A 17225-nucleotide genomic window follows, 5' to 3' on the forward strand; every position below is an offset into this window, starting at 1 on the left:
GCCCTCTGGTGGAGAAAAGCTTGATAAGAGAGCAATATAGGCGAGAGAACCGCAGTCCCCAGAAACCACCAGGGCAAGGTAAAACTCATGACTCGCAGGAAGCAGAGGGGTAAGGGAATGATTGGGAAATGTGTTCTAATCAAAGTGATGAGCAACGGCTGCAGGAGTCAGGGGTGGAGGAGGCTATGGAGTGGGATAAGAATGGGGTAGAGGAAGAGAAAGGGGAGGGAGTAGAGCTGATGGACGTCTCTGCTCTAGCCTCCAAGGAAAAGGTAAAAGCTTTATGGGTTAGGTTGTGGCCAGACCGGTGTAAGAAGGGGGAAGAAAGCATAATAAAGTTTGGGAGGAAGCTGTGGAAGAGCCTTACTAACAAACTCCCTAAGGCACAGGGCAAGAAGCATTACTAAGGGGAGTGGACTGTAATAAGTGAACCAGAGGGCGGGCTACCCAGGGTTTGGAAGCTAGGATTACTGTGGTGCCTGAAAACTCTATGTGTAGTGATATTGAGTACGGACTGTTATCTTAAAACCTGAAGAGAAGGAATGAGATGGGGTTAACACACTGCTGATGTGAAGCAGGATTGTGTCAAATGTTTTCCTGAAAATAAATTGATTAAAGAACAATTCGCTTGGAGAGTTTATCGCTGCCTTCTGTTTTTAACTGCAAAACTCAACCGGTTTCCTTTGCTGTCCTGGAGAGAGTGCACTACAGAGCCTACTGCCCCAGCACAGAATTCCAACTATGCCCCAGGGAAGCAAGCTAAGCAGGAACCACCCTGGAAGGAAGACCAGGCATGAAACATGTTATCATTGAATTTATTTGCCCAAAAATACTTAAGGTACCTGAAACCAAGAATTGTCGCACTCATGTAGTCTTGTGGGGAAATACTTTTGTAGATAACTTCCAACTGAAAAAAACAGAACAAAGAAAATTTCAGTCATTTTTAGGGTCTGTGTATTCCATCAGTCTTTTTTCATTTTCTCATCTCAAGGGGACTCTCTGACCAATTTTCATTTTGTTTTTTTTGGGTTGTGGGGTTTTTTTTTGTTCGCTGTGTTCTGTTTTCTTAATAGCACTTGCTGTAGGCAAATAATACACACCATTAATGAACAGCCTGAGGGGAATTTACATGTCCAAGTCAGAACATGGGGGATTCCCATACTATTTTACAAGAGGTTCTTTTAAATGAAAAGCCTCTTGTAAAATAGGTGCTGGACTTCATAGCAAAGTCCTTCCATGTACAGAGGAAGCAGAGATTTTAGAAAGCGGCATGTGGGGAAAACCTATGTAGAAACACCTACGTATATATGGAAGCCTGACCCCTAGTGGTAATACCTCAGTATTACTGTTAGAGGTGTTGGTGGGCATTTTAGATCACCTGAACTTCAACGCAGGAGCTAGTGGGCATCAATCCTGCCCTTCTAGACACCAAGGACCCTGAGTAAGCCTGGAGAATGGTGGGAGGGGGAGACTGCTGGGGTTAGGACATTTGCATAGGTTGAACCTTGGGAAGAGGAGTTTGGGCCTGGGTAGAAGCTGTTGCCCACACATGAGGGCCTATGTTGCAAAGGGGGCTCACACTGGGGAGCACTTCATTCTGGGGGGGGGCATCTGTGCATGGGGGAGGGGGGTCTTGATCACTGGTGTATGTGTGTGCCATGGGAGGGGGTCTAGATTGGAAGGAATCTGTATTACAGGGAAGACAGCCAGCATGGGGGGGGGGGGAGGAAGGTGCTTTGATCAGAGGTTATGCTGGCTTCATGGAGGATGGATGTCTTTGGGGGGCAGGGGGGATTGGATGTCTGGGTGTTATTATGGGGGAGAAGAGATGGGGGGATCAGGGGGCCCAGACAATATTTATAGACTTTTAGACTTTTCTTGGGACAACTACAATACCGCTGTCAATTTTTCTCACTACAAACATGGATTCGCTATATGAAATAGAGAATCCACATCTGAATTGTAGATGAACCCAGACCATGCTGACTCCCGCCCTACCCACATGCTCTTATCCTCTAAATATACTCTACCTCCCCACTTGTGAATAGCTCTTGTCCTGAAATGGCATTTAAATGTCTGGACCCTTCCAGATGTTTAATGGATGCCCTTTATAGAATATTGCATAGTGCTGGAATCCACACCCAACTTTGGACGCAAACATTCACACCAACTAGAACAAGATGTAAATCCGGGTGTGCAGGTTAGGTGCGGATCCCCCAATTCTATAACACTGCGCGCATTTTAAGGGACTGCGCCTGACCCACCCATGTCCCTTCCATCCTTACCTCCCCTTTTCAGAACAACACGGAAACATTTAGGCGCTATTGAATAACAGGGCATGTAAGTGTCGTTCCTCGCGAATCTGCCATTTTTTGAGCCGTTTTGGAACCTTGTTTCTATTACAACGCTTTTCCATGCCAATTAACGCATTACGCTAGGCACCATATATAGAATTCCCTAGATTATGCTTAAACAGAGTTTTATGATACTAAGGAATGCATTTTGCAAGACTGTTTACTGAGGAAACTTGTAGCAACATTAAAACACCAACCATTACGCTTGTGGCTGACATTTCTTTTCATTTTTTTTAATTTGTACCCTTCTGAACTGGATACTGGTCTTCCGTCACAATACTGAACCAACAACTTTATCATTAGATAATGTAATTATCAAAACCAGACTCCCAGATATGATAGAAGAACACAATAAGAGAAAGTTATAGTCAGGTTAGAAAAGATAAATATTTTGCTTTGTTTGCTCTGCAAATATTTAGATTTCTAACAGCTCCATACGAAAGATAACCAAAGGCTTCCTATGTGGTTTAAGAATGTTACAGTATTATTTTCAGCTCCAGCGGGAAGAATCTAATGATGGTCAGCTCTGACCCTGAAGAGCGACAACAGCAGTTTTCTTATTTATGATGTCACTATGAATGTAACTCTTTTTTTAATGTAATTAATTGGACTAGTAGTCTACATAGCTAATCGTAAAAACTAGGTCTAGCTTGCATCCAGAATGTCAGAGTTTACCTTCCAGGATGCAGACTGCAGGTAATTCTATAAAGTGGTCACCGCATCTCTAAAAACTTATGTGGAGGGGCATTTTCGAAAGGGACGTCCAAGTTTTGATTTGGACATCCTCGCAAAATGTCCCGATCCAGGGGCGGGGAAACCCGTATTTTCGAAATAAGATGGACGTCCATCTTTTGTTTTGAAAATACCGTCAGGGACGTCCAAATCCTTAAATTTGGTTGTCCCTAGATTTGGTCATCCCTAGACATGGACGTTTCTGATTTTAGGTGATAATCGAAACCAAGGACATCCATCTCAGAAACAACCAAATGCAAGCCCTTTGGTCGTGGGAGGAGCTAGCATTTGTAGTGCACTGGTCCCCCTGACATGCCAGGACACCAACCGGGCACCCTAGGGGGCACAGCAGTGGACTTCATAAATTGCTCCCAGGAACATAGTTCCCTTACCTTGTGTGCTGAGCCCCCCCACCCCCCCACCCCCCCAAAAAAAAAACCAATACCCACAACTGTACAACATTACCATAGCCCTTAAAGGGTAAAGGGGGGCACCTACAGGTGGGTACAGTGGGTTTCTGTTGTGTTTTGGAGGGGTCCCATTTACCACCACAAGTGTAACAGGTAGGGGGGGGGCCTGGGTCTGCCTGCCTGAAGTGCACTGCAGTACCCACTAAAAACTGCTCCAGGGACCTGCATACTGCCGTGATGGAGCTGGGTATGACATTTGAGGCTGGCATAGAGGTTGGCAAAAAATGTTAAAATTGCCATGACTCAAAGAATGCATATTTCGTATCTTTATACATAACAACACATCTTCAAGGGTACTTCAACAGGAAAGTAGCTCCTATTTGAAGTACTTTTGGATGCAATAGAAGAAACTGTTGTCTTTCTTTTGTATGGCTCTAGCCACATCAGGAAAAATACGTTATGTTCAAACCACAAATGGAAAAGTCTCTATGAGGAAAAAACAGTCTCATGATTTTATCTCTATCCAAATCAGAAGCCAACATTACTGTCAGTGTGGTTGGTACAGCCTGTTTTCAATAGACGTTTCAAGAGAAGTTGTTAAACCAGTCTGTAGAGTGGGTTCCAGAGAATCCTCCAAACATTTTCCGGCTATGACGAATTTTAAATGGTAGGTAATAAACTTTAGTCACCAAAGGAACAGCCACCTCAGGAATTTTGTTAAACCTCCACCATGTACTTACTAAACATTTCTTTAGCCGATAAATTTTTAACTTTAGGAAAGTTAAGGAAGCGAAGGTTTCTAGTTTTGGAAACATTCTCCAGGGTTTCTATCTTATTATGAAGTATATTCACATCTTTAATTACAGCCCCTCTGAGCTGAGAAGCAGATTCAGGTGAACCTTCCAGAGAGTCAACACGAGTCTTCAGTTTACCCAACTGTAACAAAACAATGGGTTTTAAGCCTGCAAACTGTATTGATTACTTCTTGAAGTATATTTCTCTAGTTTGGCCAGCAGGTGGTGCATGTTTATGTTTAAAGCTGTTACAGAAAAATGACTATTCCTTCTTTAGTTACTACACAAAGAAGAGGTAACCTGCAGTGATGTGGCCAGCTATTTTTAAAATTTGCTGTTCTGGGCTCTGATTGGCCCAGGAGCTCAAAATTCAGCTAGGATGTACTGGCTTTTTTTCCAGTCTTAGCCAGGAAGAAAAGAGAGAAAGATCTCTTTGCTGAGGCCCTGTGAACAGTTTTATTTGTCCTGATCTCCCCAGGTACTATTTAGATAGAATACAAATGTTTAGATAGTGTTATAATTGATCCATATTTCAGTTACTTGGTATTGTTTGCTGATTGTACCTTTTATTGTTCATTGTTCTAATTTTTCATGACAATAAATATTTTTAGTTTATTGCCTCTGCTTGTCTGGACTAAGAATCCTGGTGGTTTATGTGTTGGATCTGTGAGTGCTTCCTAGGAGCTGTGGGACCACTGAGAGTGTGGTCCCAGTAATCTAGAAATCACTGGGAATAATTTGAGAGTGGGAGACTTGCCCAGAGGCAGTTGGGACCCAGTCGGTGGGAGGAGGGTGCTAGCGTAGAGCACAAGTGGCAGCTGCAGGTGGACCTGAACTGTGCTGGGGATAGACCCTCTAAGTGGCCGTGGGGTGGCCCCAGGCAGGTGGCTAGGTGTTTTGTGACACCAACTCAGCTTCCTGGGAATCAAGTCACACTGACAATGAAATGAACTGCTAATGCACAGTAGATATTTGAAGGGATAAAGTCTTACCTGGTCCCATTCAGGGGTTAGATTTCACTGCAGCTGGGTTTGAGGGAGCCTGCCCTTCACCCGAGCTCAGAGATGTATCCGACACCAAGAGAGACGTCTTTCCTGCAGGCACTGCAGATGCTCTCAGCATTGTACACACGGGTGATTACATGGAAGGCCCAGAATGCTGGATGTGATGGTCCATAGGACCTAACTACTTCGGGGAAGAAGTCATGACCACGATACTGGTCCAACTGCTGCCCTTCCTTTTCTTTCCCATTCGGGGCCAAGAATAAAAAGTAGCAAGAGGTATAAAATGTATCTGAATGCTCAAAATTCAGTGGCAGCCATCTTGCCAAAGCTCCTCCCACCCCTGCCATTTGGTATTCTATAAATGGTCATTTGTATGTGTATGTGGCTACATGTGGGAATTATTTTATAAAATTTCCTCCTTAATGGCTGGAGATAAATGAACAAGCAAGGATAATTTTAGCAGCAGTGAAGTTTTATCAAGTGTGAAGTCTTTTAAAACATTTCAAAAGCAAGCACTCTGCCACTGAAAGGGAGGGTCGACAATGGCCATGACAGTGGTAACCCCTACTGGTTAACGTGTGCTACTGCAACATTTCTGTGTTGGCGAAGACCCTTCTGTCGGTCCTCAATATATGAGGGAACTCAATTTGCATGAGTCAGATGTTCAATGAAAAGGGGGCAAAAAAGACCAAAAACATTTCAAAACAAAATAATAACTTTTTTTGTATTGTAGAAATAAACTTTAATATGTCAAATAACAAAAATATATAGTTTGACATATCTTTTAATGAAATCAAAACAACTTGCAAATTCTTGGGCAATATAGTTTCTGCAACTATAATAGCAGGTCTTATTCTGGAATGGGCTCTACCCACCAAATTAAATTCCACAGTTAAGTACAATTGTGACTAGAGCAGTGGCTGAGAACACCGGAGAACAAATTTCAGGAAATAGATCTCACCTCTCAGGGATACATTCAGACTCTCCCGTTCGTATCTTAGCCTTCATTATCCAAAATGCAACGGCATCGAATACAAATCCACGTATGCTACCTCCTTCTCTTTCATCAGCACTCAGCTTTGGAACTCTTTGCCGAAAACCATAACAACCATCCCCAACCATCTAACTTTCAGGAAATCTTTAAAGACCATGTTATTTGGAAATGCTTATCCCACGGCCTCTGCATGTGTCATAGTAACATAGTAGATGACAGCAGAAAAAGACCTGCACGGTCCACCCAGTCTGCCCAACAAGATAAACTCACATGTGCCATTTTTTGTGTATACCTTACCTTGATTTGTACCTGTCTTTTTCAGGGAACAGACCGTATAAGTCTGCCCAGCACTATCCCCGCCTCCCAACCACCAGCCCCGCCTCCCACCACCGGCTCTGGCACAGACCGTATAAGTCTGCCCAGCACTATCCCCGCCTCCCAACCACCAGCCCCGCCTCCCACCACCGGCTCTGGCACAGACCGTATAAGTCTGCCCAGCACTATCCCCACCTCCCAACCACCAGCCCTGCCTCCCACCACCGGCTAAGCTTCTGGGGATCCCTTCCTTCTGAGCAGGATTCCTTTATGTTTATCCCATGCATGTTTGAATTCCGTTACCGTTTTCCTCTCCACCACCTCCCGCGGGAGGGAATTCCAAGCATCCACCACTCTCTCCGTGAAAAAATGCTTCCTGACATTTTTCTTGAGTCTGCCCCCCTTCAATCTCATTTCATGTCCTCTTGTTCTACCGCCTTCCCATCTCTGGAAAAGGTTCGTTTGCGAATTCATACCTTTCAAATATTTGAACGTCTGTATCATATCACCCCTGTTTCTCCTTTCCTCCAGGTTATACATGTTCAGGTCAACAATCTCTCCTCATACGTCTTGAAACGCAAATCCCATACCATTCTCGTAGCTTTTCTTTGTACCGCTTCCATTTTTTTAACATCCTTCACAAGATACGGCCTCCAAAACTGAACACAATACTCCAGGTGGGGCCTCACCAACGTCTTATACAGGGGTATTAAAACCTCTTTTCTTCTGCTGGTCACACCTCTCTCAATACAGCCTAGCAATCTTATAGCTACGGCCACCGCCTTGTCACACTGTTTCGTCGCCTTCAGGTCCTCAGATACTATCACCCCAAGATCCCTCTCCCTGTCCGTACCTATCAGACTCTCCCCGCCTAACACATACGTCTCCCGTGGATTTCTACTCCCTAAGTGCATCACTTTGCATTTCTTCGCATTGAATTTTAATTGCCAAACGTTAGACCATTCTTCTAGCTTCCGCAGATCTTTTTTCATGCTTTCCGCTCCCTCTGGAGTGTCCACTCTGTTGCAAATCTTGGTGTCATCTGTAAAAAGGCAAATTTTACCTTCTAACCCTTCGGCAATATCACTCACAAATATATTGAATAGAATCGGCCCCAGCACCGATCCCTGAGGCACTCCACTACTCACCTTTCTCTCCTCCAAGCGAACTCCATTTACCACCACCCTCTGGCATCTGCCCGTCAACCAGTTGCTAATCCAGTTCACCACTTCGGGTCCTATCTTCAGCCTGTCTAGTTTATTCAAGAGCCTCCTGTGGGGAACCGTGTCAAAAGCTTTACTGAAATCTAAGTAGATTACGTCCATAGCACGTCCTTGATTTAATTCTCCAGTCACCCAGTCAAAGAATTCAATGAGATTCGTTTGGCACGATTTCCCTTTGGTAAAACCATGTTGTCGTGGATCTTGCAACTTATTTGCTTCCAAGAAATTCACTATCCTTTCCTTCAGCATCGCTTCCATTACTTTTCCACTGTTGGATGCGCATCTATCTAGAGACATTCCCCTTCCCTCCTGGTTTTCCTACTCTTTCCATCCATTCCTACTCTTCCCCATTCTCTTTTGTAGGTTGTTCTGCTGTATTAGCTTCATTTCACTGCATTGGCGTCTGCCTCTGTGGTGCGCTGTAAGCCACATTGAGCCTGACACTGTTGGGAAACTGTGGGGTACAAATGAGATAATAAATAAATAAATAAATAAATATCTGTCGTGTGGCACCGGTTTGAAAGTGATGTCAGATTAGGATATGAAACTGACCTTTTGGGTTTTTTTTTTTAAGAAAAGCCCAAAACATTTGTCAAATAGAAATAACAGTCTGTAACCTGATCTTTTTCCTTTCTCTATATCACCGGAACTGCAAATGGCATGGTTGGCCGTGAACTCTTGATCCAAGCTCTCACTGGATAGCTTGATTTTTGTTTCCATAATGAGATGGGGTGTTTCTTTTTTAAATAGATTTTTGGGTACTGATCACAGAAATGACATCAGAATGGTTTTCCAGGAATTTACAGAAATGTGTTGCGTTACATTATGCACCAACACAACATCACTGGTAAATGAACGCTGTTCAGTTTAAATATATTATGACGTGATGTTTTTTATGTGTTGCTTCTAGAAGAAATTGATGAGTAGCTACTTTCTTGCATTACCTGATGGATAATTAAACTGAGAATTTTGCAGAAATGTATTAACTATGTTAACACTTTCTGCTACATCTGTTATTAGTTCTATCTGAAGGCGCAAAGAAGAACCATGACCCTACTGGTGAAGAAGGCTTATGGACTGTATTTTGGATGTAAAGATGGAGATCAATACATGATACAAAATAAATATGTCTTCATCGACCAACTTTACCCCTGATACTAAACTAATGGCATGCAAATGACCTTGGAGATAAAAGGTATGTGCTGTAAGAAAAACGTTATAATTATAAAGTTAGAGCAAAATCTCAAGGCGGGGGTATCAATACACCAGAGAAAATCACCCAATGAGCCGAATTCATTTGAGCCCAATTGCATGGTGACACTCTAGCACAATATGTGAAAAAGCATCACAACCTTTGTGGGTTGATAATTTCATGAACAAATGGAATGCTATACTTAACGAGGACTTGATGCTCCTAATAATTGAAACAACCGCTGATTTAGAGGCAGAGATCAAATCCACCACTAATTGGATAAATTACATGCAGGTTTGAAGTTGCGTATGTCGACTTTTAAAGGATCCATTCACTAAATCGGGGGAGATATTAATAGATTGGATTCGATGTCACCCGCAGGGTTGAATGTTAACCTTGATTGGTGTTCGCTGCTGTGAATTTGTGTTTTGATTGGAGGGGTGGGTCAGCTGGTTTGCTTTAAGTCATACGTCGCACGCTGTGCTTCCAATTTCCATGAAGTTGTTAGATGGTGTGAGTACATTCAATTTTGTGCACGTGCTAAAAATGCTTCTGCACCTTAGTAAACAGAGCCCTGAGCTGTGATTGAAACGGTCTAGCCAAAAAGTCTGAATTGGGGCCCTAGACGTTTTCATTTTGTTCCATTAGTGCAGAAAACCGTCTGTCTTTTGGTGCTGCCCATGTCCCCTCCCAAAACGCGCCCCCTCGAAATTTGGACAAACTGTGGAGCAAAACGTCTAAGATTGGGATATAGAAAATTGCAAATTGGACATTTTGGAGAGAAAGACATCCAAAGAAACATTCATAAGGTGGCAAAAGGACATTTTTATGTTTTGAAAAAAACAGCCCCCCTATAGCTTTAACCACAACAACAAAACTTTTCAGAACAGTCTTACCTGTGGTAACAATTTGCTTTTCAGGTCCTTGTAATGATAAGATGTTTCGTTCTTTAGGTCTAGTGAGAAAGTCATACTTAGGGAAAGGATAACAAAAATGGTTTTGTTGAAATGTTTACTCTCATCTGAAAAGCAAAGAAAAGAAGAAACTCACATTGCTTGAAACCTTACGAATCACTGACCACAGATTTGTTGTTTCCCACCCTGCCCCTTACCCCCACCCTTACAAAAGCCTTTCAGATGGTAATTCAGTGATTCTATAACTGAACTCCTAGGAAAGGAACTGGTCACGGCGCCTACTTCAAGCTTATTCTATAAAGAAAGAAGTGGCTGCATTTCTGTATAAAATATTAAGTGGAAGTGGAGAAAAATTTGCTTACGTTTACCCCCTAATTCTATACAGGGCATCCTAAGATGCGTGTGCAAATTTGGGCTCATGCCCAAATGGCGTGCACATCTTAATTGAATAATTAGCCAATGAGCACCCATAATTGGCTTTTTAACAAACTATTATTGGTGCTAACACTGGACTCAATTAAGATGTATACGCATAAATTTAGGCACGTGATTCACGCCTAAATTTTATACGCATCCCGAAAAAGGGGTGCAGAAATGGGAGGGTCGTGGATGGTTTGGGGCGGATTGTGGGCATGGGTTTTGGTTAAGCATGCAATTACAGAATAAGGGTGCTCCGCGCCTAAACTTAGGCACGAGTGTTTGCACCAAATTTTTGTTGGACATGCCTAAATATAAACGTGACCCCCCCCCCCCCCCGGGACTTAAGCGCTATTCTATAAACTGGGCCTAACTTTAGGTGGGGCTTATAGAATAGCGCTTAGCATTTTTGTTTTCGACGCTGATTTTTTTTTCAGTGCCATTTATAGAATCCAGCGCTTGAGGTACAAGCGTTTGTACCAGCCCTGTGACTGGTATAAATGCCCACACCTAATTGTGAGCTAGAACATGTAAAAATTATAGTATTCTATAATTTACCATGTACTTTTGTGCCCCGCCTACAATGCACCCAAATTCTATCCATCTGCATGCCCACCAGCAAAGTATGCACCATCAAATCATGGGGAACGTCTTTCTGCTATTCTGTAAGAGGTGACTTGCACATGCAAATGACTAATATACCACCATTTATGTACTTTCTTGCTTCTTGCAACTGGGCAATTCTTTATAGAATTATTTATTTATTTATTTATTTGTTGCATTTGTATCCCACATTTCCCCACCTTTTTGCAGGCTCGATGTGGCTTACAGTGTGCCGTAGTGGCGATCGCCATTTTCGGCATGAAAATACAACATGGAATTTGATTAAATGCATAAATGATAAAGTAACTTATAGAGTAAGTTATATAATCAGCTCATTTCTGGCCTGAGAGATTAGTTGAAGAAACATTAATGTTCGTTATTTACAGAGTGGTTTAAGCAGGTTTAGCGAGTTCGGCTTTATCTAGTTCTGGAAGAGTATCATTACCCTGATAAGACCTAGAAAAAGAGTGACGTTACAATATTCTTTCATTCAAATGACCAGGTCAATAAAAATACATTTTATAAGTTCATATTGGACAAACGATGCAGGTCCATGCAAAGTCCATAGGTGTTTGAACTCCTGAGCAGCGTACCAGAGAGAGAGAGAACTGCTTAGGGAAGGAGTGTCCACAGATAGGTGTGCCTGCTCTTGAGGTGGGTACATTTTTCTCCACAAAACTATTGTTGCCTTGTCTGACATAGTCCCACCTCTGAGCCTGCCTACGTTTCCCATAGATATGCATATTTTCAATTTTTAAACACATATTTTAATGTGTTTTTCTTCTGTATAATTGTAATCATTTGTGAATGTACATATAAGATACTTTGTACATCCTGCTGGTTGAAAAGGTGGGTTATAAACATGGAAGTTAAATTAAAATTACACTACATGCATTATTGATCCTGCTTTTACTCCTTCACACGCACAATCCTGCTTTTCTTAGGGAACGCAACGGGGAAAATCAGAACTACAACTCTCTGAATGCAATGGGGTTAACCCAGGACTGGCTCAACCCTGTTGGGTGAATCTGGATCCAGTCAGCAACCCTATGAGCACGGTGGACAATTGTAAGACAGCCAATGTACCTAAAGAAGGAAGTCATCAATGCGGAGTTCTTTGCTTCGGTCTTCACCGAGGAAGATTTGGGTGGGATACCGGTGCCGGACAGGGTATTCGTAGCTGAAGAGTCGGAAAAACGTATAGAACTAAAAAATGAGCTGGCAGAGCTACTGTTATTGCTTTGTAATTTATTCTTATTATCGAGTGTGGTACCAGAAGATTGGAGGGTGGCCAATGTAACGCCGATATTTTAAAAAGGTTCCAGAGGAGACCTGGGAAATTATAGACCGGTGAGTCTGACGTTGGTGCCGGGCAAAATGGTACAGACTATAATCAAGAACAGAATTACAGAGCACGTTCAAAAGCATGGACTAATGGGACAAAGTCAACATGGATTTAGTGAAGGGAAGTCTTGCCTCACCAATCTGCTGCATTTCTTTGAAGGGGTAAACAAACGTGGACAAAGGTGAGCCGGTTGATATTGTGTATCTAGATTTTCAGAAGGCGTTTGATAATATTTGCAATGGAGAAGGGTAGTTAGCGGGGTCCCTCAGGGATCAGTGCTGGGACTTCTCCTTTTTAACATATTCATAAATGACCTAGAGATGGGGGTAACTAGTGAGGTAATCAAATTTGCCGATGACACAAAGTTATTCAAAGTAGTCAAATCGCGGGAAGATTGTGAAAAACTACAAGAGGACCTTTGAGACTGGGAGACTGGGTGTCTAAATGGCAGATGACGTTTAATGTGAACAAGTGCAAAGTGATGCATGTGGGAAAGAGGAACCCAAACTATAACTACGTCATGCAAGGTTCAGCGTTGGGAGTCACGGACAGAGAAAGGGATCTAGGTGTCGTTGTTGATGATACGTTGAAAACGTCTGCTCAATGTGCTGCTGCGGCTAGGAAAGCAAATAGAATGTTGGGTATCATTAGGAAAGGGATGGAAAACAAAAATAAGGATATTATTCTGCCGCTGTATCGTTCCATGGTGCGACCGCACCTCGAGTATTGTGTTCAATTGTGGTCGCCGCACCTCAAAAAAGACATAGTGGAATTGGAAAAGGTGCAGAGAAGGGCGACAAAGATGATACAGGGGAAGGGACGGCTTTCCTATCAGGATAGGCTGAAGAGGCTGGGACTCTTCAGCTTGGAGAAAAGGCGGCTGAGGGAAGATATGATAGAGGTCTATAAGATAATGAGTGGAGTGGAATGGGTCAATATGGAGTGCCTGTTTACACTTTCCAAAAATACTAGGACAAGGGGGCATGCGATGAAGCTGCAGTGTGGTAAATTTAAAACGAATCGGAGGAAATTTTTCTTCACTCAACGCATAGTTAAACTCTGAAATTCGCTGCCAGAAAATGTGTTTAAGGCAGTTATTTTAGCGGACTTCAAAAAAGGGTTGGACGGCTTCCTGGAGGAAAAAGCCATAGAATGTTATTGAATGGACGAGGGAATACAGTATTTCTAGGATGGGCGGGACAAATTGCTCGTTCTTTTGGCCGTTGTCGGTGACAGGGTTCTGGGCTTGATGGTCCCTTGGTACTGCTCCTCGAATAAGAAACTTTAATTATGGATCCCTGCATATATGTGTTTTTCTTGTCAGTAATGCACTCTCCACCCCAAACTACACCCGTTTTCTAAACATATAACTTTGGCCATTTCACAAACAAAAAAGACAAAGTTATATGTTTAAAGAGCACTGATGCGGTTTTCACCGCTGCCAGCCACAAATCTAATTTGGAATATTAAACGGAACATATCAAGTTCCGCAAACAATGATTTTTAAATAAACATAAGGGTTAAAAACAAACATACAAAGTGAGGGGCAAAAAAAAGGAACCTCCTAGAGATTTTTTGCCTTTTTCTCAGCAACCGCTTTGAATTTCAACGAGAAATTTTACGTACTTATTTACTCATCACCATTACGTATTACTATTAAGGAACATTGAATTATCTTAAGCTGTGCTGATGTTATTGACATTTTAGTGTTACTACCAAGCTTTAACACAGGCCTTCAGTTGCTTTGGGAAGTTCTTAACAACCGTGTCCATTGGTCCCAGATCATTTGCAGCGCTTCCTTGAGTTTGGTGGTTGTTTGTGGCTTTGGGTGGAGCCTGTCGCTTTTTCCTCTTCAACATCAACAAAATTCGCCCTTTCCTTTCTGAGCACACCACCCGTACTCTCGTCCACGCTCTCATCACCTCTCGTCTCGACTACTGCAACTTGCTCCTCACTGGCCTCCCACTCAGCCATCTATCCCCCTTCAATCCATTCAGAACTCTGCCGCACGTCTCATATTCCGCCAGAACCGATATACTCATATCACCCCTCTCCTCAAGTCGCTTCACTGGCTTCCGATCAGATACCGCATCCAATTCAAGCTTCTCCTCCTTACTTACAAATGCACTCACTCTGCTGCTCCACCCTACCTCTCTACCCTCATCTCCCCCTACGTTCCTGCCCGTAACCTCCGCTCACATGACAAATCCCTCCTCTCAGTACCCTTCTCCACCACTGCCAACTCCAGGTTCCGCCCATTTTACCTTGCCTCACCCTATAAATCCTTGCTTAAAGCTCACCTCTTCAATGCTGCTTTCGGAACCTAACCTTTCGAACATATAGACTGCCCCAATCTGCCTGACCTATCAGATTGACTGTACATTTGTCTCTTAGATTGTAAGCTCCTTGAGCAGGGACTGTCCTTCCATGTTAAATTGTACAGCGCTGCGTAACCCTAGTAGCGCTTTAGAAATGTTAAGTAGTAGTAGTAGTAGCTTCTGATAAACCTGCAACATATCTCCCCAGACAAAAGTCTACGTCATTGTGACATCATTAACAGTAAGCCAGGGGCATAGCCAGGCACCCAATTTTGGATGGGCCTGGGCCCAAGATGGGTGAGCAGAAGGACCCCACCCCATCCCACAGGTGATTTGGTCTCTCCTTCTCTCACCTGCATGCCATATGGTCTCTCAAATATCCCCCCTCTCCTGCACACCTTTTAAATAGCAGATTTTCACCGGCAGTAAGCAGCAACTAATACACAGTACTCATGTTGGCCCCACATCCTTCCCACTGATGCAGCTTCCTGTTTCTGCATAGGTGGGAATACGTCAGAGGGGAAGGCTTTGGGGCTGGTGTGAGCAGTATGTATCAGTCGCTGCTTCCTGCAGGCGAAGATCTGCTATTAGTAAGGTATGCAGGAGGGACAGTTGTTGGAAGTTTTCAGCTTGGGAATCACTGCCAACCATATCATAGGTGTGCTGCTACTGGTGGACCTGAGCTCAAAGTGGGTGCCCTGGGACACAGAAATATCCAGTGTACCTGAATGTAACTCACCTTGAGCTACTACTGAAAAAGGTGTGAGCAAAATCCCAATAAATTATTTGAGATTCTGTTGCTACTATCTGAGATTTTACGTGGAATGTTGCTACTATTTGAGATTCTATATGGAATGTTGATGTTTTCTGAGATTCTACATGGAATGTTGATATTTTCTGAGATTCTACATGGAATGTTGGTCTACTTGGAATGTTGCTACTATTTGAAATTCTGTTGCTACTATTTGAGATTCTACATGGAATGTTGCTATAGTAGAGGAGTGGCCTAGTGGAGCACCGGTCTTGCAATCCAGAGGTGGCTGGTTTAAATCCCACTGCTGCTCCTTGTGATCTTGGGCAAAGTCACTTAACCCTCCATTGCCTCAGGTACAAACTTAGATTGTGAGTCCTCCTGGGACAGAGAAATATCCAGAGTACCTGAATGTAACTCACCTTGAGCTACTACTGAAAAAGGTGTGAGCAAAATCCAAATAAATAAACAAATCTTCTTATATCATCTGTCAAAGCAAATTATTGTCACTACTTCCCAGTCATAGGAGGAAAAAGACCTCAGAAGTCACTGCTGGACGTGTACACTCCGTTATGTGGACGACAGCAGCCTGAGTTAAGAATAATGCCAAGAATACACAAGAGCAAGTCTACTGTTGTGAAAATAGTCATGAGAGCACCTTAAAGTTGGATCCCCTGAGGAAGCTTTTGGAAAGTGAAACTGAGGTCCCCGTCAGGAGGGTGCATCTAAGTTAAGTGCTTACTTCTTGGCCTATTTTTACAAATAGAACAATATATTGATAATTATAATGACAAGGTTATGGTGTGCACAGCATTAATGAAAATGTAAAAATTGAACATGAGGAGTTTTTTTTCGACCAATGATTTGAATCTGACTCCATGAAGCCTGACACTGAGTTTTAGTGGAATCTGCACAGCGACTTCTGAGATCTTTTTCCTCCTATGACTGGGAAGTAGTAACAATAATTTGTTTTGACAAATGATTGAAGAATATTTGTTATAAGTCACTTCAGCTAGCAGGTTCTGTGTTCACAGTGAGTTTTGCTGAGGGGTTTTCGCCCCTTTTTTTTCTTTGACAAGTAGCTAGTTTTGCAGTGCAAACATTTCTGAATGTGCGAAAATCGCTGGGCGGTTATGCAAAAGAGTCTAACTTCACCGTGTTTAAAGATAATCCAATTCCACTCAGCACATACACGTAGATAATAACAACAAATAAAGGTGTACAATTTCACGTTGAAATTCCAAGTGGTTGCTGAGAAAACAGCAAAAAATATCTAGAGGGTTCATTTTTTTGCCTCACCCTGTAGAAATATAGGGGTTAATATTCAAAGAGATTTAATGTGGTATGAGAGCTTCATGGCCAGTTAAATCGTTTGTGTGGGCCTATCAGCTAATATTCAGTGGCCCTCAACTGGTTACTGGCAGGGCGTGGGAGAGAGAAGGAGTGGATATAATCGCCTGTCTTCCTCGTTCTGTGATCTCTTGTAACATACATAGTAACATAGTAGATGACGGCAGAAAAAGACCTGCACGGTCCATCCAGTCTGCCCAACAAGATAACTCATATGTGCTAATTTTGTGTATACCCTACTTTGATTTGTACCTGTGTTCTTCAGGGCACAAACCATATAAGTCTGCCCAGCACTATCCCCGCCTCCCAACCACCAGCCCCGCCTCCCAACCACCAGCTCTGGCACAGACCGTATAAGTCTGCCCAGCACTATCCCCGCCTCCCAACCACCAGCCCCGCCTCCCACCACCGGCTCTGGCACAGACCGTATAAGTCTGCCCAGCACTATCCCCGCCTCCCAACCACCAGCCCCGCCTCCCACCACCGGCTCTGGCACAGACCGTATAAGT

At 43.1% G+C, this 17225-nt stretch overlaps 1 protein-coding gene across 1 annotated transcript in view; it reads right to left on the bottom strand.

Annotated features, from left to right (window-relative positions):
• LOC115456872 (serine-rich adhesin for platelets-like) overlaps positions 1-17225 on the bottom strand; it is a 60089-nt gene that overhangs the window by 23646 nt on the left and 19218 nt on the right. Inside the window, exons 2-3 of the mRNA XM_030186236.1 lie at positions 9915-10039; positions 843-907 (exon numbers count right to left, since the gene is read on the bottom strand). Coding sequence (XP_030042096.1) covers positions 843-907; positions 9915-10039 — 190 coding nt within the window. The remainder of the gene's footprint in view (positions 1-842; positions 908-9914; positions 10040-17225) is intronic.

The sequence above is a fragment of the Microcaecilia unicolor genome, chromosome 13 (assembly GCF_901765095.1).
Source record: "Microcaecilia unicolor chromosome 13, aMicUni1.1, whole genome shotgun sequence".
NCBI lineage: Eukaryota > Metazoa > Chordata > Amphibia > Gymnophiona > Siphonopidae > Microcaecilia > Microcaecilia unicolor.